Below are 20,000 nucleotides of genomic sequence, written 5' to 3' on the forward strand. Positions count from 1 at the left end.
TAAGAGCTGTTTATTCTCCTACCAGAGAAGAGTCATGTTTCTGAAGAATGACTACTTCTACACAACCATCAACGAGACACCGTTCAGGTTGGTTCAATCAGCATAGACAAAGTAACATTCTTCTTCTATACAGACGTGTCATAAACAGTTATAATGTGGCAAAAACAATAGAAAGCGTGGAAACGTGTAATGAGTGTGTTTCTACAGTCTTGGCATGGTGCTGACCAGAGGGCACGGTGAATACATCTTCATGGGGAACGTGTCTGTAAAGGAAGGTAAGTCGTCTGTCTTACCTGAACAACAAACACTGCAGTATAACTACTAAACCATGGTGATATAACTTGTTTTCATCCACAGGCCTCTGCAATATAACTACTAAACCAGGTGTTATAACTTGTTTTCATCCACAGGCCTCTGCAGTATAACTACTAAACCAGGTGTTATAACTTGTTTTCATCCACAGGTCTCTGCAGTATAACTACTAAACCATGGTGTTAAAGCTTGTTTTTATCCACAGGTCTCTGCAGTATAACTACTAAACCAGGTGTTATAACTTGTTTTCATCCACAGGCCTCTGCAGTATAACTACTAAACCAGGTGTTATAACTTGTTTTCATCCACAGGCCTCTGCAGTATAACTACTAAACCATGGTGTTAAAGCTTGTTTTCATCCACAGGCCTCTGCAGTATAACTACTAAACCAGGTGTTATAACTTGTTTTCATCCACAGGCCTCTGCAGTATAACTACTAAACCATGGTGTTAAAGCTTGTTTTCATCCACAGGTCTCAATGACCTGATGCAGCCAGATGTGTCCATCGCAAATGAGTGGTGAGTGTTTGACGAATCAGTTTCTCTCCCTATTCTTTCACTCACCAGCTAGCTATACAACCTGACTGGTACACTATTACTGATGTGTGTGTGTGTGTGTGTGTTTGTGTGTGTTTGTGTGTGTTTGTGTGTGTGTGTGTGTGTGTGTGTGTGTGTGTGTGTGTGTGTGTGTGTGTGTGTGTGTGTGTGTGTGTGTGTGTGTGTGTGTGTGTGTGTGTGTGTGTGTGTGTGTGTGTGTGTGTGTGGGTGTGTTGGTGTGGTGTGTGTGTGTGTGTGTGTACAGGACCTACTGTGAGACAGACATTGACCCTCACCACCGCAAGCTGACCCAGCTCCAGGCTGTGTTTCGATACCTCACTGGGAAGGAACCTGATCTGGAGTGTGAGCTTTCCACATACATCACACTTAACCCACAGTACATTCAAATAGTAATACGCTATTTCAAAAAGAGCCTTAGATTGACCTTTAACAGGAATCTCATTCATGGTCTATAGGTGATGAGGAACTGTTGAGACAGACTCTGTTTGATGCTGTGGTCACAGCCCCCATGGAGGCTTACTGGACAGCATTGATGCTCAACCCATCTGGGTAATTACCATGGATACTACACTACCACGCTACTACACTACAACACTACTACACTACTACACTACCACACTACTACACTACAACACTACTACACTACTACACTACTGCACTACTACACTACCACACTACTACACTACAACACTACTACACTACCACGCTACTGCACTACTACACTACCACACTACTACACTACTACACTACCACACTCCCACACTACTACACTACTACATTACTACACTACCACACTTGAACACTAAACCACCACACTACTACACTACTACACTACTACACTACCACACTACAACACTACTACACTACTACACTACAACACTACTACACTACAACACTACTACACTACTACACTACCACACTACTACACTACAACACTACAACACTACTACACTACCACACTACTACACTACCACACTACCACACTACTACACTACTACACTACTACACTACCACGCTACTGCACTACTACACTACCAAACTACTACACTACAACACTACCACACTACTACACTAATATACTACTACACTACTACACTACCACGCTACTACACCACCCCACTACCACACTACTACACTACTACACTACTACACTAATATACTACTACACTACTACACTACCACGCTACTACACCACCACACTACCACACTACTACACTACTACACTACTACACTAATATACTACTACACTACTACACTACCACACTACCACACTACTACACTACCACACTACTACACTACTACACTACCACGCTACTACACCACCCCACTACCACACTACTACACTACTACACTACTACACTACCACGCTACTACACCACCCCACTACCACACTACCACACTACTACACTACCACACTACTACACTACCACGCTACTACACTACCACACTACTACACTACTACACTACCACGCTACTACACTACCACACTACTACACTACTACACTACTACACTACCACACTACTACACTACTACACTACTACACTACCACACTACTACACTCCCACACTACTACACTACTACATTACTACACTACTACACTACCACACTACGACACTCCCACACTACTACACTACTACACTACTACACTACCGCACTAGAACACTACCACACTACCACACTACTACACTACCACACTACTACACTACCACACTACTACACTACCACACTACTACACTACTACATTACTACACTACCACACTACTACACTACTACACTACCACACTACCACACTCCCACACTACTACACTACTACATTACTACACTACCACACTTGAACACTAAACCACCACACTACTACACTACCACACTACTACACCACTACACTACTATACTACTACACTACCACACTACTACACTACTACACTACCACACTACTACACTACTACACTACCACACTACCACGCTACTACACTACCAAACAACTACACTACAACACTACCACACTACCACACTACACTACCACACTACTACACTACACTACCACACTACTACACTACTACACTACCACGCTACTACACCACCCCACTACCACACTACTACACTACCACGCTACTACACTACCACACTACTACACTACTACACTACCACACTACTACACTACTACACTACTACACTACCACACTACCACACTACTACACTACTACACTACCACACTACTACACTACTACACTACCACACTACTACACTACCACACTACCACGCTACCACACTACCACACTACTACACTACTACACTACTACACTACCACACTACTACACTACTACACTACTACACTACCACACTACTACACTACTACACTACCACGCTACTACACTACCACACTACTACACTACCACACTACTACACTACCACACTACTACACTACTACACTACTACACTACTACACTACTACACTACCACACTACTACACTACCACACTACTACACTACTACACTACCACACTACCACACTACTACACTACACTACCACACTAGAACACTAATACACTACCACACTACTACACTACACTACCACACTACCACACTACTACACTACCACACTACTACACTACCACGCTACTACACTACCACACTACTACACTACTACACTACCACACTACTACACTACTACACTACCAAGCTACTACACTACCACACTACTACACTACTACACTACCACACTACTACACTACTACACTGCCACACTACTACACTACTACACTACCATGCTACTACACTACCACACTACTACACTACTACACTACCACACTACTACACTACTACACTACCACACTACCACACTACTACACTACCACGCTACTACACTACCACGCTACTACACTACCACACTACTACACTACTACACTACCATGCTACTACACCACCCCACTACTACACTACTACACTACCACACTACTACACTACCACACTACTACACTACTACACTACCACACTACTACACTACCACACTACTACACTAGAACACTACCACACTACCACGCTACTACACTACCACACTACTACACTACTACACTACCACGCTACTACACTACCACACTACTACACTACTACACTACCACGCTACTACACTACCACACTAGTACACTACTACACTACCACACTACTACACTACCACACTACTACACTACCACACTACTACACTACTACACTACCACACTACTACACTACCACACTACCACGCTACTACACTACCACACTACCACGCTACTACACTACCACACTACTACAGTACTACACTACCACACTACCACGCTACTACACTACCACACTACTACACTACTACACTACCACGCTACTACACTACCACACTACTACACTACTACACTACCACACTACTACACTACTACACTACTTCACCACTACACTACTACACTACTACACTACCACACTACTACACTACTACACTACTTCACCACTGCACTACTACACTACTACACTACCACACTACTACACCACTACACTACTACACTACTACACTACCATGCTACTACACTACCACACTACTACACTACTACACTACCACACTACTACACTACTACACTACCACACTACTACACTACCACGCTACTACACTACCACGCTACTACACTACCACACTACTACACTACTACACTACCACACTACCACACTACTACACTACCACACTACCACACTACTACACTACTACACTACCACACTACTACACTACCACACTACCACACTACTACACTACCACACTACTACACTACTACACTACTACACTACCACACTACCACGCTACTACACTACCACGCTACTACACTACTACACTACCACACTACTACACTACCACACTACTACACTACCACACTACTACACTACCACACTACTACACTACTACACTACCACACTACCACACTACCACACTACTACACTACCACACTACCACACTACTACACTACCACACTACCACACTACCACGCTACTACACTACCACACTACTACACTACTACACTACCACGCTACTACACTACCACACTACTACACTACTACACTACCACGCTACTACACTACCACACTAGTACACTACTACACTACCACACTACTACACTACCACACTACTACACTACCACACTACTACACTACTACACTACCACACTACTACACTACCACACTACCACGCTACTACACTACCACACTACCACGCTACTACACTACCACACTACTACAGTACTACACTACCACACTACCACGCTACTACACTACCACACTACTACACTACTACACTACCACGCTACTACACTACCACACTACTACACTACTACACTACCACACTACTACACTACTACACTACTTCACCACTACACTACTACACTACTACACTACCACACTACTACACTACTACACTACTTCACCACTGCACTACTACACTACTACACTACCACACTACTACACCACTACACTACTACACTACTACACTACTACACTACTACACCACTACACTACTATACTACTACACTACCACACTACTACACTACTACACTACTTCACCACTACACTACTACACTACTACACTACCACACTACTACACCACTACACTACTACACTACTACACTATTACACTACTACACCACTACACTATCACACTAAACTACTACACTACTACACTACCACACTAAACCACTTCACTACTACACTAAACCACTACACTACTACACTAAACCACTACACTACTACACTAAACCACTACACTACTACACTACTACACTATTACACCACTACACCACTACACTACCACACTACTACACTACTACACTACTACACTACCACACTAAACCACTTCACTACTACACTAAACCACTACACTACTACACTAAACCACTACACTACTACACTAAACCACTACACTACTACACTACTACACTATTACACTACTACACCACTACACTACTACACTACTACACTAAACCACTACATTACTACACTACACTTGCACACTACCACCACACTCTGTGGTCACATCCCCCATGGAGAGGCCTACCAGACAGACATGATCTTCAACCCATCTGGGTTGGTAACAGTGCTGTAACATACCATGCTGCCATTATATCCCATATGTATTATCTGTTGATAAATGTTCTACGTCATTGTTTAGATTTGATTAGATGGCTGATTTTCAGCTGTTGTGTTATTGCCCCTCCTCGTCTCTCCTCTGTGTGTTCAGTATGGACGAGGGGGTGGAGACAGCGTTCCTGGGGACCCGGTCTGGTCTGATGAGGGTCAGCAGATATGTGGGCATTGAGAAACGTGTTGCCAAGTAAGTCAGACCTACAGTACTGAAACACATTGGCTTATCATCTGTTGTTTTACTGGGTTGTCTCTGCTGTATATAAGTGGCTACATTTATTACATCCGGTGGGTGAGTTAGTGGGTGGGTTAGTGGGTGGGTGGGTGGGTGAGTGGGTGAGTCAGTGGGTGAGTGGGTGGGTTAGTGGGTGAGTTAGTGGGTGGGTGAGTTAGTGGGTGGGTGGGTGAGTTAGTGGGTGAGTTGGTGGGTGGGTGAGTTAGTGGGTGGGTGGGTGAGTTAGTGGGTGGGTGGGTGAGTTAGTGGGTGGGTGAGTTGGTGAGTTAGTGGGTTGGTGGGTGAGTTAGTGGGTGGGTGAGTTGGTGAGTTAGTGGGTGAGTTAGTGGGTGTGTGGGTGAGTTAGTGGGTGGGTGGGTGAGTAGGTGAGTTAGTGGGTGGGTGGGTGGGTGAGTGGGTGGGTGGGTGGGTGGGTGAGTAGGTGAGTTAGCGGGTGGGTGGGTGGGTGAGTCCTTTGTACAGTATAACAGTCAGAAGATACCATGACTGTAGCAGGATGGCTGTAAACCTCTACTTGCCAAAAGGGGATTTACTCTGTTATTCAGTCTGTCTGTAGAAACTGACTAGTCTGTCTGTAGTCTACTCTACTCTCAGAGAGACTCTTATCTCTCCAGTAACTGTTCTTGTTAGGGCTCTTCAGGACTCTTAACTGCCCTGGCAGTACCCTCTTGCCAGGCAGGGTTTTGGCTCAGAGTGACTAACACCCTACATAATCTCACTAGCTATCAGTCATCTGATTGCTCCCGTTACTCATTGTGTAATTGTCCTCTGTGAGGGAGAGTTTTGGGCCAGCAGCTCTTTGTTGACCTTAACAGGTGTGTGTCTACATGATCCATTAGGAGGCTCTGTGTTTGATGGATCTGAAGATATCAGCCTGGAGACTGACTGAGTCCCTATTCCATATGGGCAGCACTTTGACCGGGCCCTATGGACTCTGGTATTATATAGGCCCTATGGACTCTGGTCTAGAGGTAGTGTATTATATAGGCCCTATGGACTCTGGTCTAGAGGTAGTGTATTATATAGGCCCTATGGACTCTGGTTTAGAGGTAGTGTATTATATAGGCCCTATGGACTCTGGTTTAGAGGTAGTGTATTATATAGGCCCTATGGACTCTGGTTTAGAGGTAGTGTATTATATAGGTCCTATGGACTCTGGTCTAGAGGTAGTGTATTATATAGGCCCTATGGACTCTGGTTTAGAGGTAGTGTATTATATAGGCCCTATGGACTCTGGTTTAGAGGTAGTGTATTATATAGGTCCTATGGACTCTGGTTTAGAGGTAGTGTATTATATAGGTCCTATGGACTCTGGTTTAGAGGTAGTGTATTATATAGGCCCTATGGACTCTGGTTTAGAGGTAGTGTATTATATAGGCCCTATGGACTCTGGTCTAGAGGTAGTGTATTATATAGGCCCTATGGACTCTGGTTTAGAGGTAGTGTATTATATAGGCCCTATGGACTCTGGTTTAGTAGTAGTGTATTATATAGGGATTAGAGTGCCATTTGGGACTCAACCGTTTGATTTGAAATTTGTTTTGAAAACAAACTTGCCGACTCTGCAAAATGGAGAGTCCCTCTTACAGCGATTGTGTACAGGGATGGCTGGGTTATTGCTCTTAGTTCTGAGGGACGTGTTTGTGTTGTGTTTGTGTTGTTTCCTTTGTGGAGATATTACCTTCAAGAATATCCTCCAGTGGACTATCATGGCCCTCTAGTGGGTGATGAAGGTACTGTCGTGTCCACAGGAGGTTGGTGGCACCTTAATTGGGGATGACAGGCTTGTGCTACTGGCTGGAGCGACATTAGTGGAATGGTATCACATATATCAATTCCATGGTTTCCAGGTGTTTGATGCCATTCCATTATTATGAGCCCTCCTCCCCTCAGCAGCCTCCTTTGGTCAGGGCATCTAGGTAGTACAATACAGTAGGGGAGCGTGGGGTAAGATGAGCCATTTTTTACATTTAGCATCACTCTGTCAAAGGAAATAAAGTTTTCTTTCTGATAAGGATACATATATTTACATATATTTCAGGATGTTGTGTATCCCAGGAAATAATCAAAATTCATGTAAACATTACAGTTTTGAAAACATAGCTTGTCTGCAGGACAGGGTAAGTTAAGCCGCCTACAAATCTCTCTATTGAATGAAATAGTACCACTACCATTTTAAAACCATGTCTTATCTTTATTTCTTAAACACAATTCATCACAATTTCTTTTTTTGGTCTTTTTAAGCATCTTTTGACACAGGCTTAATACCTAACAAACACTTTGTGATTTTTAAGCACTTTTAACATAGGCAGGCCCTGTTGTTACCTCATATCCCAGAGATAGTTCCTCGCATTACGCCTGGGAGGAAAACACTTCCATTTGATCAATTTACCTCATGGCCATTGGCTCAATTTACCCCAAGGCAGACATTTTGACTATATTAGCCCACACAGCTATAATGATGTACTTTCATGTTAGGTTTAGGTCCTCATATTGAAGCTTATAGAGACCTCAACTGATGTATAGAACAATCTTAACATCTACTTTAGTTTAGATACAAGCATTATGAAACCTACGGTATAACATAACACCTTCATTTGACTTGGGGAAAATCCGTTTTTTAACCTACTGTAACTTGCTTACCCCTTTTTCCATGTGGTTTCTTCCTTCACAGACTCCATGAAATGAAGGCCTCTTCCTAAATATTTGGTTAAATGATTAATGTGGTGCATTGTTTACTAGAAACAAGGGTGGCTCAATTTACCCCTTGGCTCAATTTACCCCACTCTCCCCTCTACACACTGCTTCAACAGCACATTGTTCTTCTGACATGGTTGCTTTCTGAATCTGGCTAACTTCTCTGTATCTTACCATGTACCCCACACCCCTTCTTGTGACCTGTGACCCTCCCAACTCCTGTGTTTCCAGACCAAAGGTCTTCTCCAAGTCAGTACATGACAGAAAATGACCTGATTTTGGTTCATTTTGGTCTTAAAGGTTTCTTTTAGTTGCAAAAAGCAAGCTTCAATGGACTGGCTTCTGCATTTCATCACACGCAGAAGCAAAGCTTTTAACTAGGACCAAAACAGTAGATTATAATCCTGTTGATCCTATCCTAGCGATAATGCCTTGCATTAAACACGGCAAGAAAACCCTTCAATTTGCTCAACTTGCCATTGGCTCAACCATTGGCTCAATTTACCCCAAGGCAAACATTTTGACTATATTAGCCCACACAGCTACAATGATGCACTTTCATGCCAGGTTTAGGTCCTCATATTGAAGCTTACAGTATAGAGACCCCAACTGATGTACAGAACAATCTTAAAATGATCTACTTTGGTTTAGTTAAAGCTTTTAACTAGTACCAAAACAGTAGATTATAATCCTGTAGATAATTTTAACTAGTACCAAGACAGTAGATTATAATCCTGTAGATAATTTTAACTAGTACCAAGACAGTAGATTATAATCCTGTAGATCATTTTAACTAGTACCAAGACAGTAGATTATAATCCTGTAGATCATTTTAACTAGTACCAAGACAGTAGATTATAATCCTGTAGATCATTTTAACTAGTACCAAGACAGTAGATTATAATCCTGTAGATCCCAGCCTGCCTTCCTTGCACTGCACTGGCTTCTTGTTTTACAATTGATTTCAAGATTTTGGCAACACTTTATGATAGCTTTCAATAAAAAGCCTTTTAAATGCTTATAGATGTTTAGAAATGCTCATAAATGTTTTTTATATTTTATTGATTACTTAAATCAATAAGTAATAATTGTATCTGTGTTACACCCAATTCTGACCCCTCACAGGAAATTCCTGTCTCCGTCGGACAAGGAGAACATCTTTACAATGGACCACTTCCCCGTGTGGTATCGCCGCGCTGCAGAGTACCCCGCCGGCAAGTTCCTGTACTACATCCCCAAAGAGGACACCAGAGGTAGGGACTACTTTCTCTCTGCTCCACCACACACTGTTGTGATTGTCTTGTAACAGTACAATAACCACCTAATAATACCCGTATGGAGTCTGGGACAACAACCGAACAGTTACACCAGGAGTAGGAACTACTTTCTACTTTCAGAGGTAGGGACTACTTTCTCTCTGTTCTCCCACTCTGTCGCCAGGGAAAATTGGCCAGTTGATCAATATATGCCATTAAGCAAACACTTTTATCCAGAATGATGAAAGCGCCATGCTCTACCAACTGAGCTACAGAGGATCAATAGCTATTTATGTTTGTGATTGTCTTGTAAAAGTACAATAACCACCTAATACAATCTCCTTGTGGAGTTTAAATAAACTGAATAGTAACACCAAAGGTAGGGACTACTTTCTCTCTGCTCCCACACAGATACAGTCGCCATAGCAACCCCCAGCCTAGCAACCGCCAGCAGCGACAGACAGCAAGCCCCTTTATCTAGGTTGTGTCCCGAGTGGCACCCTATTCCCTATGTAGTGCACTACTTTTGTCCAGGGTTCACAGGGAACCATAGGGAATAGGGTAACATTTGGGATGCATATTTACTCTCTAAACATTACTCACAAGCTACCTTAGTGGCTCTGGTGAATTTCCATTTTTATAAACCCAGACACGATCAATAGCTTTCTTGTTTGTGATTGTCCTGTAACAGAACAATAACCACCTAATACAGACAGACAGACTGTCTGGGACTAAAGCACAACAGTACAGGGAGATTTAACATCTATTCTGTCTGGTGCAACGCCAGGGTGTATGTATCCAGGGTGTATGTATCCAGGGTGTATGTATCCAGGGTGTATGTATCCAGGGTGTATGTATCCAGGGTGTATGTATCCAGGGTGTATGTATCCAGGGTGTATGTATCCAGGGTGAATGTATCCAGGGTGTATGTATCCAGGGTGTATGTATAGGTAACTCAACAGTCAGAAAGGCTGTATCTGCGTATTGTCCAATGTAGACCAGTGGCTCTAGCTACATGTCAGTCTCTTATCCATAGCAGCTCACTGTACAATCATTTCACTCAACTCCAGGAAGTAAAACAGCTTATTGAAAGATCTTGACATTTACATAGTGGTCACGATTAGGGCTGGCACAATTACCGTATTACCGTATTACCGTATAACCGGTTAACTGTATAACCATATTACCGTATAACCGTATTACTATATTACCATATAACCAACCGACCAGTATTACAGTATTACCATATTACCGTATAACGATAGTATACAGTATAACCGTGTTGCAGTATAACCAGACATTACATAACCGATTAACCATATTACCGTGATAACCGATTATTACCGTATAACCGTATTACCGGAAACTAACCGTATACTAACCGTATTACCGAAATCCAACGATAACCGTATTACCATGTTACCGACTATTACAGTATAACCGAGTATAACCGCACATTATTGATGAAACCCGTCTGTAAATAATAACCGTCATAACGCTTATCCCACGCCGCCCCAGCCGCAGCCCGCGCAGTCAGGAGGAGAATATGTGCATCTTCAACAACAAAAATAAAGATTACAACTGTGACTCATTTGGCTGAACAATAACCGTCGTCCAAAACTCATCACAGCCCTAATCACGATCAGCACATGTAAATCCTTCCTTATAAAACTGTCGTTTGGGGAACTTAGTATATTGGTAGGACATTACCCAGGGTATGAGGGGATAAACAGTCAACTCTATTAAAGTACTTTAATGTGGTGGTCTCTGCCATGTCCCTGTGAGGCCTCTGAAAGGCTCCTGGTCTGGTGTCCTCATCAGATGTGTTCAGGGACCATAATGTCCCCCAGTGTAGTTGTGTGATGTGGTGGCCTCTGAAAGGCTCCTGGTCTGGTGTCCTCATCAGATGTGTTCAGGGACTATGAGGAGGACCATAGCGCCACCTCCAGGCCGGATGACCTTGAGGACGAGGAGGGTATTTCAATTAAACAGCCTGTCTCTACCTGGCTCACCTACCAGCATGCTTCACAGTCCCTTCTTTCTCTTTCTCTCATCTCTTTCTCCTTTATCTCTCTCTCTCTGCTTCTACCTATCTTTACCTCTCTCCATCTCTCTGTCTCGATCCCAAACACTATCTCTCTCCTACTCTCCCTCTCTGTCTCTCTCTCTCTCTCTCTCCATCTCTCTGTCTCGATCCCAAACACTATCTCTCTCCTACTCTCCCTCTCTGTCTCTCTCTCTCTCTCCATCTCTCTGTCTCGATCCCAAACACTATCTCTCTCCTACGCTCCCTCTCTGTCTCTCTCTCTCTCTCCTACTCTCTGTCTCTCTATTTCTCTCTCTCTATTCATCTCTCTCTGTCTCTCTCTGTCTCTCTCCTACTCTCTGTCTCTCTATTTCTCTCTCTCTATTCATCTCTCTCTGTCTCTCTCTGTCTCTCTGCATGAGCCCTCTCTGAACTGCCTGGTCTTGTTGTAAAGTCATTAATATAGCTCTCCATTTTCTCTCCTGACGTCCATGGGATGACGAATGTGGGCGGGGGAGGGCATGGATAGTCAAGGAGGAGATGAAGGACATTTCATTATGTGTCTATAAGTACATCGCTTAGAGTATGAACTTACCATTTCATGTTGTAGACAGACAGACTACTGGCTTCTTCAGACTCTACCCAGGTAACAACACACACACACACTCACACACACACACACACACACACACACACACACACACACACACACACACACACACACACACACACACACACAACCCCAGACAGACAGACAGACAGACAGACAGACAGACAGACAGACAGACAGACAGACAGACAGACAGACAGACAGACAGACAGACAGACAGACAGACGAACAGACAGACAGACAGACAGACAGACAGACACGACAGACCCACAATACTGTACAGGCACAGACAGACAGACAGACAGACAGACGAGACAGACCGACAGACGACAGACGAACGAACAGACAGACAGACAGACAGACAGACAGACAGACAGACAGACAGACAGACAGACAGACAGACAGACAGACAGACAGACAGACAGACAGACAGACAGACAGACAGACAGACAGACAGACAGACAGACCCACAGCACAAGTCCAGCTAAGCTAAATCTACAGATCAGCACTCCACACTGCAGCAGGCCCAGCTGAACCCAATAGCCTTGCTAGGTTTAACTGACAGCAGTTTTAATGGAGAATAGCAGTGTCTATAGCTGTGTCTATCAGGTCATTAGGGGTATAGGGGGACTCAGCTGTTCCAGTCTATATCTGAGTCTATCAGGTCATTAGGGGTATAGGGGGACTCAGCTGTTCCAGTCTATATCTGAGTCTATCAGATCATTAGGGGTATAGTGGGACTCAGCTGTTCCAGTCTATATCTGAGTCTATCAGATCATTAGGGGTATAGTGGGACTCAGCTGTTCCAGTCTATATCTGAGTCTATCAGGTCATTAGGGGTATAGGGGGACTCAGCTGTTCCAGTCTATATCTGAGTCTATCAGATCATTAGAGGTATAGGGGGACTCAGCTGTTCCAGTCTATATCTGAGTCTATCAGGTCATTAGGGGTATAGGGGGACTCAGCTGTTCCAGTCTATATCTGAGTCTATCAGGTCATTAGAGGTATAGGGGGACTCAGCTGTTCCAGTCTATATCTGAGTCTATCAGGTCATTAGGGGTATAGGGGGACTCAGCTGTTCCAGTCTATATCTGAGTCTATCAGGTCATTAGAGGTATAGGGGGACTCAGCTGTTCCAGTCTATATCTGAGTCTATCAGGTCATTAGAGGTATAGGGGGACTCAGCTGTTCCAGTCTATATCTGAGTCTATCAGATCATTAGAGGTATAGGGGGACTCAGCTGTTCCAGTCTATATCTGAGTCTATCAGGTCATTAGAGGTATAGGGGGACTCAGCTGTTCCAGTCTATATCTGAGTATATCAGATCATTAGGGGTATAGGGGGACTCAGCTGTTCCAGTCTATATCTGAGTCTATCAGGTCATTAGGGGTATAGGGGGACTCAGCTGTTCCAGTCTATATCTGAGTCTAGACAGACGGGCGGACGGGCGGACGGACGGACGGACGGGCAGACGGGCAGACGGGCAGATAGATGGGCAGACACACAGACAGATAGATGGGCAGACAGACAGACAGATAGATGGGCAGACAGACAGACAGATAGATGGGCAGACAGACAGACAGACATAGCCTTGTAACCAGGGAAACCAGACATGATGTCACCCTCTTCATTTACAAATACAAACAGTCAATACAGCACCTCTACACCACAGGGGGTTGGTGGCACCTTATTTAGGGAGGACTGGCTCGTGGTAATGCCTGGAGCAGAACCAGTGGAATGGTATGAAATACATCAAACAAATGGTTTCCATGGTTTCCAGGTGTTTGATGCCATTCCATTCGCTCCGTTCCAGCCATTATTATGAGCCGTCCTCCCCTCTGCAGCCTCCACTGATCCACACACACACACACACACACACACACACACACACACACACACACACACACACACACACACACACACACACACACACACACACACACACACACACACACACACACACACACTTCCAAAACAAATATAACACGCTAGCATTTAGTTTACATTGTAAATATTGATTGTAAATAGATGGCTCAGAGCTATTTGGTTCAGTTTCATTATTCACAACAATATCACTGATGAATACTAATGAATAGGTCACACACACACACACACACACACACACACACACACACACACACACACACACACACACACACACACACACACACACGATGAGTCATCAGTCACAGAGTCATTCATTGAGGCTAATTAGATGTACTCACATTGTTTGTAGCACAGTAATACAGTGTTGTTTCCCTGACAGTGAATGGATAGATTGCATGAGTGAGCTTTGCCATTGTTGCATCCCAAATAACATCCTAGTCCCTTTACAGTGCACTACTGTTGACCAGGGCTCATAGGGAATAAGGTGCCATGGGTCACATACCATGTTACATTAAATTACATGACATTAACGTGGCATTTATGCAGAGTTCATAAATGATCTGTCGCCAAATGTAATTTGCTTGTTTTAATGATTTAGTGTTAAGTCCAGCCTGCTATAGTGGATGGAGGGCCTCAGACATAACACATAGGTTTGACTGTCTGGATATGCTGTTTGTTAACGTGGTTCTGGGGTCCCAAAGGTCTGCACGTTTTAGTACCCACACATCATATTCACACCTAATCAAGTAAAAATATTCCATTCAGCAAATGATTTTGTCGCTATCCGAAAGCGCTGCTATCAAGTCCTTGATTAACTGATTATTTGATTCAGCCAGCTGGGCAAGAGCAAAACTCTGCACCCTTTTGGTCCCCATGTTCACGATGTACAAACCCTGTGGACCTCTGTATTGGGGTTCTAAAAGCTGTCTCTATTTCTGTATCAGAGGCGTCAGGGAGGATGGTGATCGCCACCACAGCTGTGACTGTCACCGTGGGAAAGAAGACTGCAGTGGCTGGAGGTAGGAACAATCATCATCTCTTTTACATCTCTCTCCCTCACTGTCTCGCTGTCTCGCTCTATCGCTGTCTCGCTCTCTGTCTCTCTCGTTTCTTTCTTTCTTTCTTTCTTTCTTTCTTTCTTTCTTTCTTTCTTTCTTTCTTTCTTTCTTTCTTTCTTTCTTTACTCCTTTCAAGCTGCTTTGGTATCTGTTGGGCAATGATTGACAACCATTCATGCTGGCTGTTGTGGTTGTGGATAGGACCATCTATGGACGGAGACTTTTTAATATGCTTTTTAATATGACTCTCTGAGTAGTGTCTCTTTACTAAATGTTGTCATTAATATGACTCTCTGAGTAGTGTCTACTACTAAATGTTGTCATTAATATGACTCTCTGAGTAGTGTCTCTTTACTAAATGTTGTCATTAATATGACTCTCTGAGTAGTATCTCTCTACTAAATGTTGTCATTAATATGACTCTCTGAGTAGTGTCTACTACTAAATGTTGTCATTAATATGACTCTCTGAGTAGTGTCTACTACTAAATGTTGTCATTAATATGACTCTCTGAGTAGTGTCTACTACTAAATGTTGTCATTAATATGACTCTCTGAGTAGTGTCTACTACTAAATGTTATCATTAATATGACTCTCTGAGTAGTGTCTACTACTAAATGTTGTCATTAATATGACTCTCTGAGTAGTGTCTCTTTACTAAATGTTATCATTAATATGACTCTGAGCTCTCTGCTGTAGGAGTTGAGGTATTGCTTTGTCACAGGGCCAGACTAGAGGACAGCCCTGTGGTTGTCTGTTAGAGGCAGGAGGGTTGTGATGTTCTCCTAAAGGCCTGGTGCCTGGTTGAGGAGAGAAACCACTCCATGGAACAGTCATGATAGACTGCATTAGGAATGGCACTGAGACTGTGTGTGTGAGTGAGAGACAGAGAGTCCTTGGCCATGCTGTGGTAACTGACACTCTCATCGGTCATAATGATCTGAGATCAGCTCCTCCCTTGTGAACTGCATCCTGAGTGTGTGTCCATCTGTCACACACACATCACTTATCCACATTCTCTCCAATCATGTCCCCCTGAACCCCCAAACTAAACCCTCACATCCACCCTGCTCACATTCCCCTGAACCCCCAAACTAAACCTCTCACATCCACCCTGCTCACATTCCCCTAAACCCCCAAACTAAACCCCTCACATCCACCCTGCTCACATTCCCCTAAACCCCCAAACTAAACCCTCACATCCACCCTGCTCACATTCCCCTAAACCCCCAAACTAAACCCCTCACATCAACCCTGCTAACATTCCCCTAAACCCCCAAACTAAACCCCTCACATCCACCCTGCTCACATTCCCTAAACCCCCAAACTAAACCCCTCACATCCACCCTGCTCACATTCCCCTGAACCCCCAAACTAAACCCCTCACATCCACCCTGCTCACATTCCCCTGAACCCCCAAACTAAACCCCTCACATCCACCCTGCTCACATTCCCCTAAACCCCCAAACTAAACCCCTCACATCAACCCTGCTCACATTCCCCTGTACCCCCAAACTAAACCCCTCACATCCACCTTGTTCACATTCCCCTGAACCCCCAAACTAAACCCCTCACATCAACCCTGATCACATTCCCCTGTACCCCCAAACTAAACCCCTCACATCCACCCTGCTCACATTCCCCTAAACCCCCAAACTAAACCCCTCACATCAACCCTGATCACATTCCCCTGTACCCCCAAACTAAACCCTCACATCCACCCTGCTCACATTCCCCTGTACCCCCAAACTAAACCCTCACATCCACCCTGCTCACATTCCCCTGAACCCCCAAACTAAACCACTCACATCCACCCTGCTCACATTCCCCTTTACCCCCAAACTAAACCCCTCACATCCACCCTGCTCACATTCCCCTAAACCCCCAAACTAAACCCTCACATCCACCCTGCTCACATTCCCCTAAACCCCCAAACTAAACCCCTCACATCAACCCTGCTCACATTCCCCTAAACCCCCAAACTAAACCCCTCACATCCACCCTGCTCACATTCCCCTGAACCCCCAAACTAAACCCCACACATCCACCCTGCTCACATTCCCCTAAACCCCCAAACTAAACCCCTCACATCAACCCTGCTCACATTCCCCTGTACCCCCAAACTAAACCCCTCACATCCACCTTGTTCACATTCCCCTGAACCCCCAAACTAAACCCCTCACATCAACCCTGATCACATTCCCCTGTACCCCCAAACTAAACCCCTCACATCCACCCTGCTCACATTCCCCTAAACCCCCAAACTAAACCCCTCACATCAACCCTGATCACATTCCCCTGTACCCCCAAACTAAACCCTCACATCCACCCTGCTCACATTCCCCTGTACCCCCAAACTAAACCCTCACATCCACCCTGCTCACATTCCCCTGTACCCCCAAACTAAACCCCTCACATCCACCCTGCTCACATGGTTTTCAGCTCAGCATGTTGATTGGTGAATAGGTTCCTGTTGATGACTTCTCTAATCAGTGTTCTAACCTTAACACCCAGCCAAGCTGCAGGTGAGGATACTACTTACAGTGTGTGTGTGTGTGTGTGTGTGTGTGTGTGTGTGTGTGTGTGTGTGTGTGTGTGTGTGTGTGTGTGTGTGTGTGTCGTTCTCAAGTGTTTGGATGGTGTAGCTAGGTAACTAGTCTACCCAGGGGTTGCTCTCACTGCAGAAACACAGCTACTGGGCACATATCGCACACACAGGAAGGAAGTGTGTGTTGTGAATGTTTTATGACCACTGTGCTGTTCTGTTCCCCCCATCACGGGCTCAGCATGTGAAGCAGAGAATGCATGGCCTCACCAACAAGAGAAGGAATCAAATATGCAAGGGTGTGTGTGTGTGTGTGTGTGTGTGCTTGCTATATGACTGTTCTTTGTGAATTCACAGAACTCAGAAGAGGACTGGTTAAAGGAAGACTATTTATGCAGTATGTATATTTAGGATAGGGTTTACTGGGTTTATGCAGTATGTATCTTTAGGATAGGGTTTACTGGGTTTATGCAGTATGTATCTTTAGGATAGGGTTTACTGGGTTAATACAGTATGTATCTTTAGGATAGGGTTTACTGGGTTAATGCAGTATGTATCTTTAGGATAGGGTTTACTGGGTTTATGCAGTATGTATCTTTAGGATAGGGTTTACTGGGTTTATACAGTATGTATATTTAGGATAGGGTTTACTGGGTTTATGCAGTATGTATATTTAGGATAGGGTTTACTGGGTTAATGCAGTATGTATCTTTAGGATAGGGTTTACTGGGTTTATGCAGTATGTATCTTTAGGATAGGGTTTACTGGGTTTATGCAGTATGTATCTTTAGGATAGGGTTTACTGGGTTAATACAGTATGTATCTTTAGGATAGGGTTTACTGGGTTAATGCAGTATGTATCTTTAGGATAGGGTTTACTGGGTTTATACAGTATGTATCTTTAGGATAGGGTTTACTGGGTTTATACAGTATGTATCTTTAGGATAGGGTTTACTGGGTTAATACAGTATGTATCTTTAGGATAGGGTTTACTGGGTTTATACAGTATGTATCTTTAGGATAGGGTTTACTGGGTTTATACAGTATGTATCTTTAGGATAGGGTTTACTGGGTTTATACAGTATGTATCTTTAGGATAGGGTTTACTGGGTTAATACAGTATGTATCTTTAGGATAGGGTTTACTGGGTTTATACAGTATGTATCTTTAGGATAGGGTTTACTGGGTTTATACAGTATGTATCTTTAGGATAGGGTTTACTGGGTTTATACAGTATGTATCTTTAGGATAGGGTTTACTGGGTTTATACAGTATGTATCTTTAGGATAGGGTTTACTGGGTTTATGCAGTATGCTCCTCGAGGTCTGTGACTAGTGTTGGCTACTGAAATCCAACGGGTCCGTTTTGCAGTGCTGCCATAAATCTTGTGGACACTGTGTATGCTTGGGGCTTATGAAGACTCATGGATGCTTATGTTTATGAGGACTTTATGAATGTTTATGAGGACTTTATGAATGTTTATGAGGACTTTATGAATGTTTATGAGGACTTTATGAATGTTTATGAGGACTTTATGAATGCTTATAGGACTTTATTCTTATAAGGACTTTATGAATGTTTGAGGACTTTATGAATGTTTGAGGACTTTATGAATGCTTATGAGGACTTTATGAATGCTAATGAGGACTTTATGAATGCTTATGAGGACTTT

At 43.7% G+C, this 20,000-nt stretch overlaps 1 protein-coding gene across 7 annotated transcripts in view; it reads left to right on the plus strand.

Annotated features, from left to right (window-relative positions):
• Window positions 1-20,000, plus strand: part of LOC106592269 (voltage-dependent calcium channel subunit alpha-2/delta-4) — a 241,091-nt gene that overhangs the window by 58,594 nt on the left and 162,497 nt on the right. For 5 of the 7 annotated variants that reach the window (XM_045722452.1, XM_045722455.1, XM_045722453.1 and 2 more), the window contains 9 exons: window positions 26-87; window positions 208-275; window positions 785-830; window positions 1,114-1,211; window positions 1,325-1,418; window positions 6,112-6,204; window positions 9,178-9,195; window positions 10,072-10,199; window positions 15,670-15,744. In XM_045722452.1, coding sequence (XP_045578408.1) covers window positions 26-87; window positions 208-275; window positions 785-830; window positions 1,114-1,211; window positions 1,325-1,418; window positions 6,112-6,204; window positions 9,178-9,195; window positions 10,072-10,199; window positions 15,670-15,744 — 682 coding nt within the window. The remainder of the gene's footprint in view (window positions 1-25; window positions 88-207; window positions 276-784; window positions 831-1,113; window positions 1,212-1,324; window positions 1,419-6,111; window positions 6,205-9,177; window positions 9,196-10,071; window positions 10,200-15,669; window positions 15,745-20,000) is intronic. The other 2 variants (XM_045722456.1, XM_045722454.1) reach the window with 1 other exon arrangement.

Source organism: Salmo salar, chromosome ssa07, assembly GCF_905237065.1.
Source record: "Salmo salar chromosome ssa07, Ssal_v3.1, whole genome shotgun sequence".
Classification (NCBI taxonomy): Eukaryota; Metazoa; Chordata; class Actinopteri; order Salmoniformes; family Salmonidae; genus Salmo; species Salmo salar.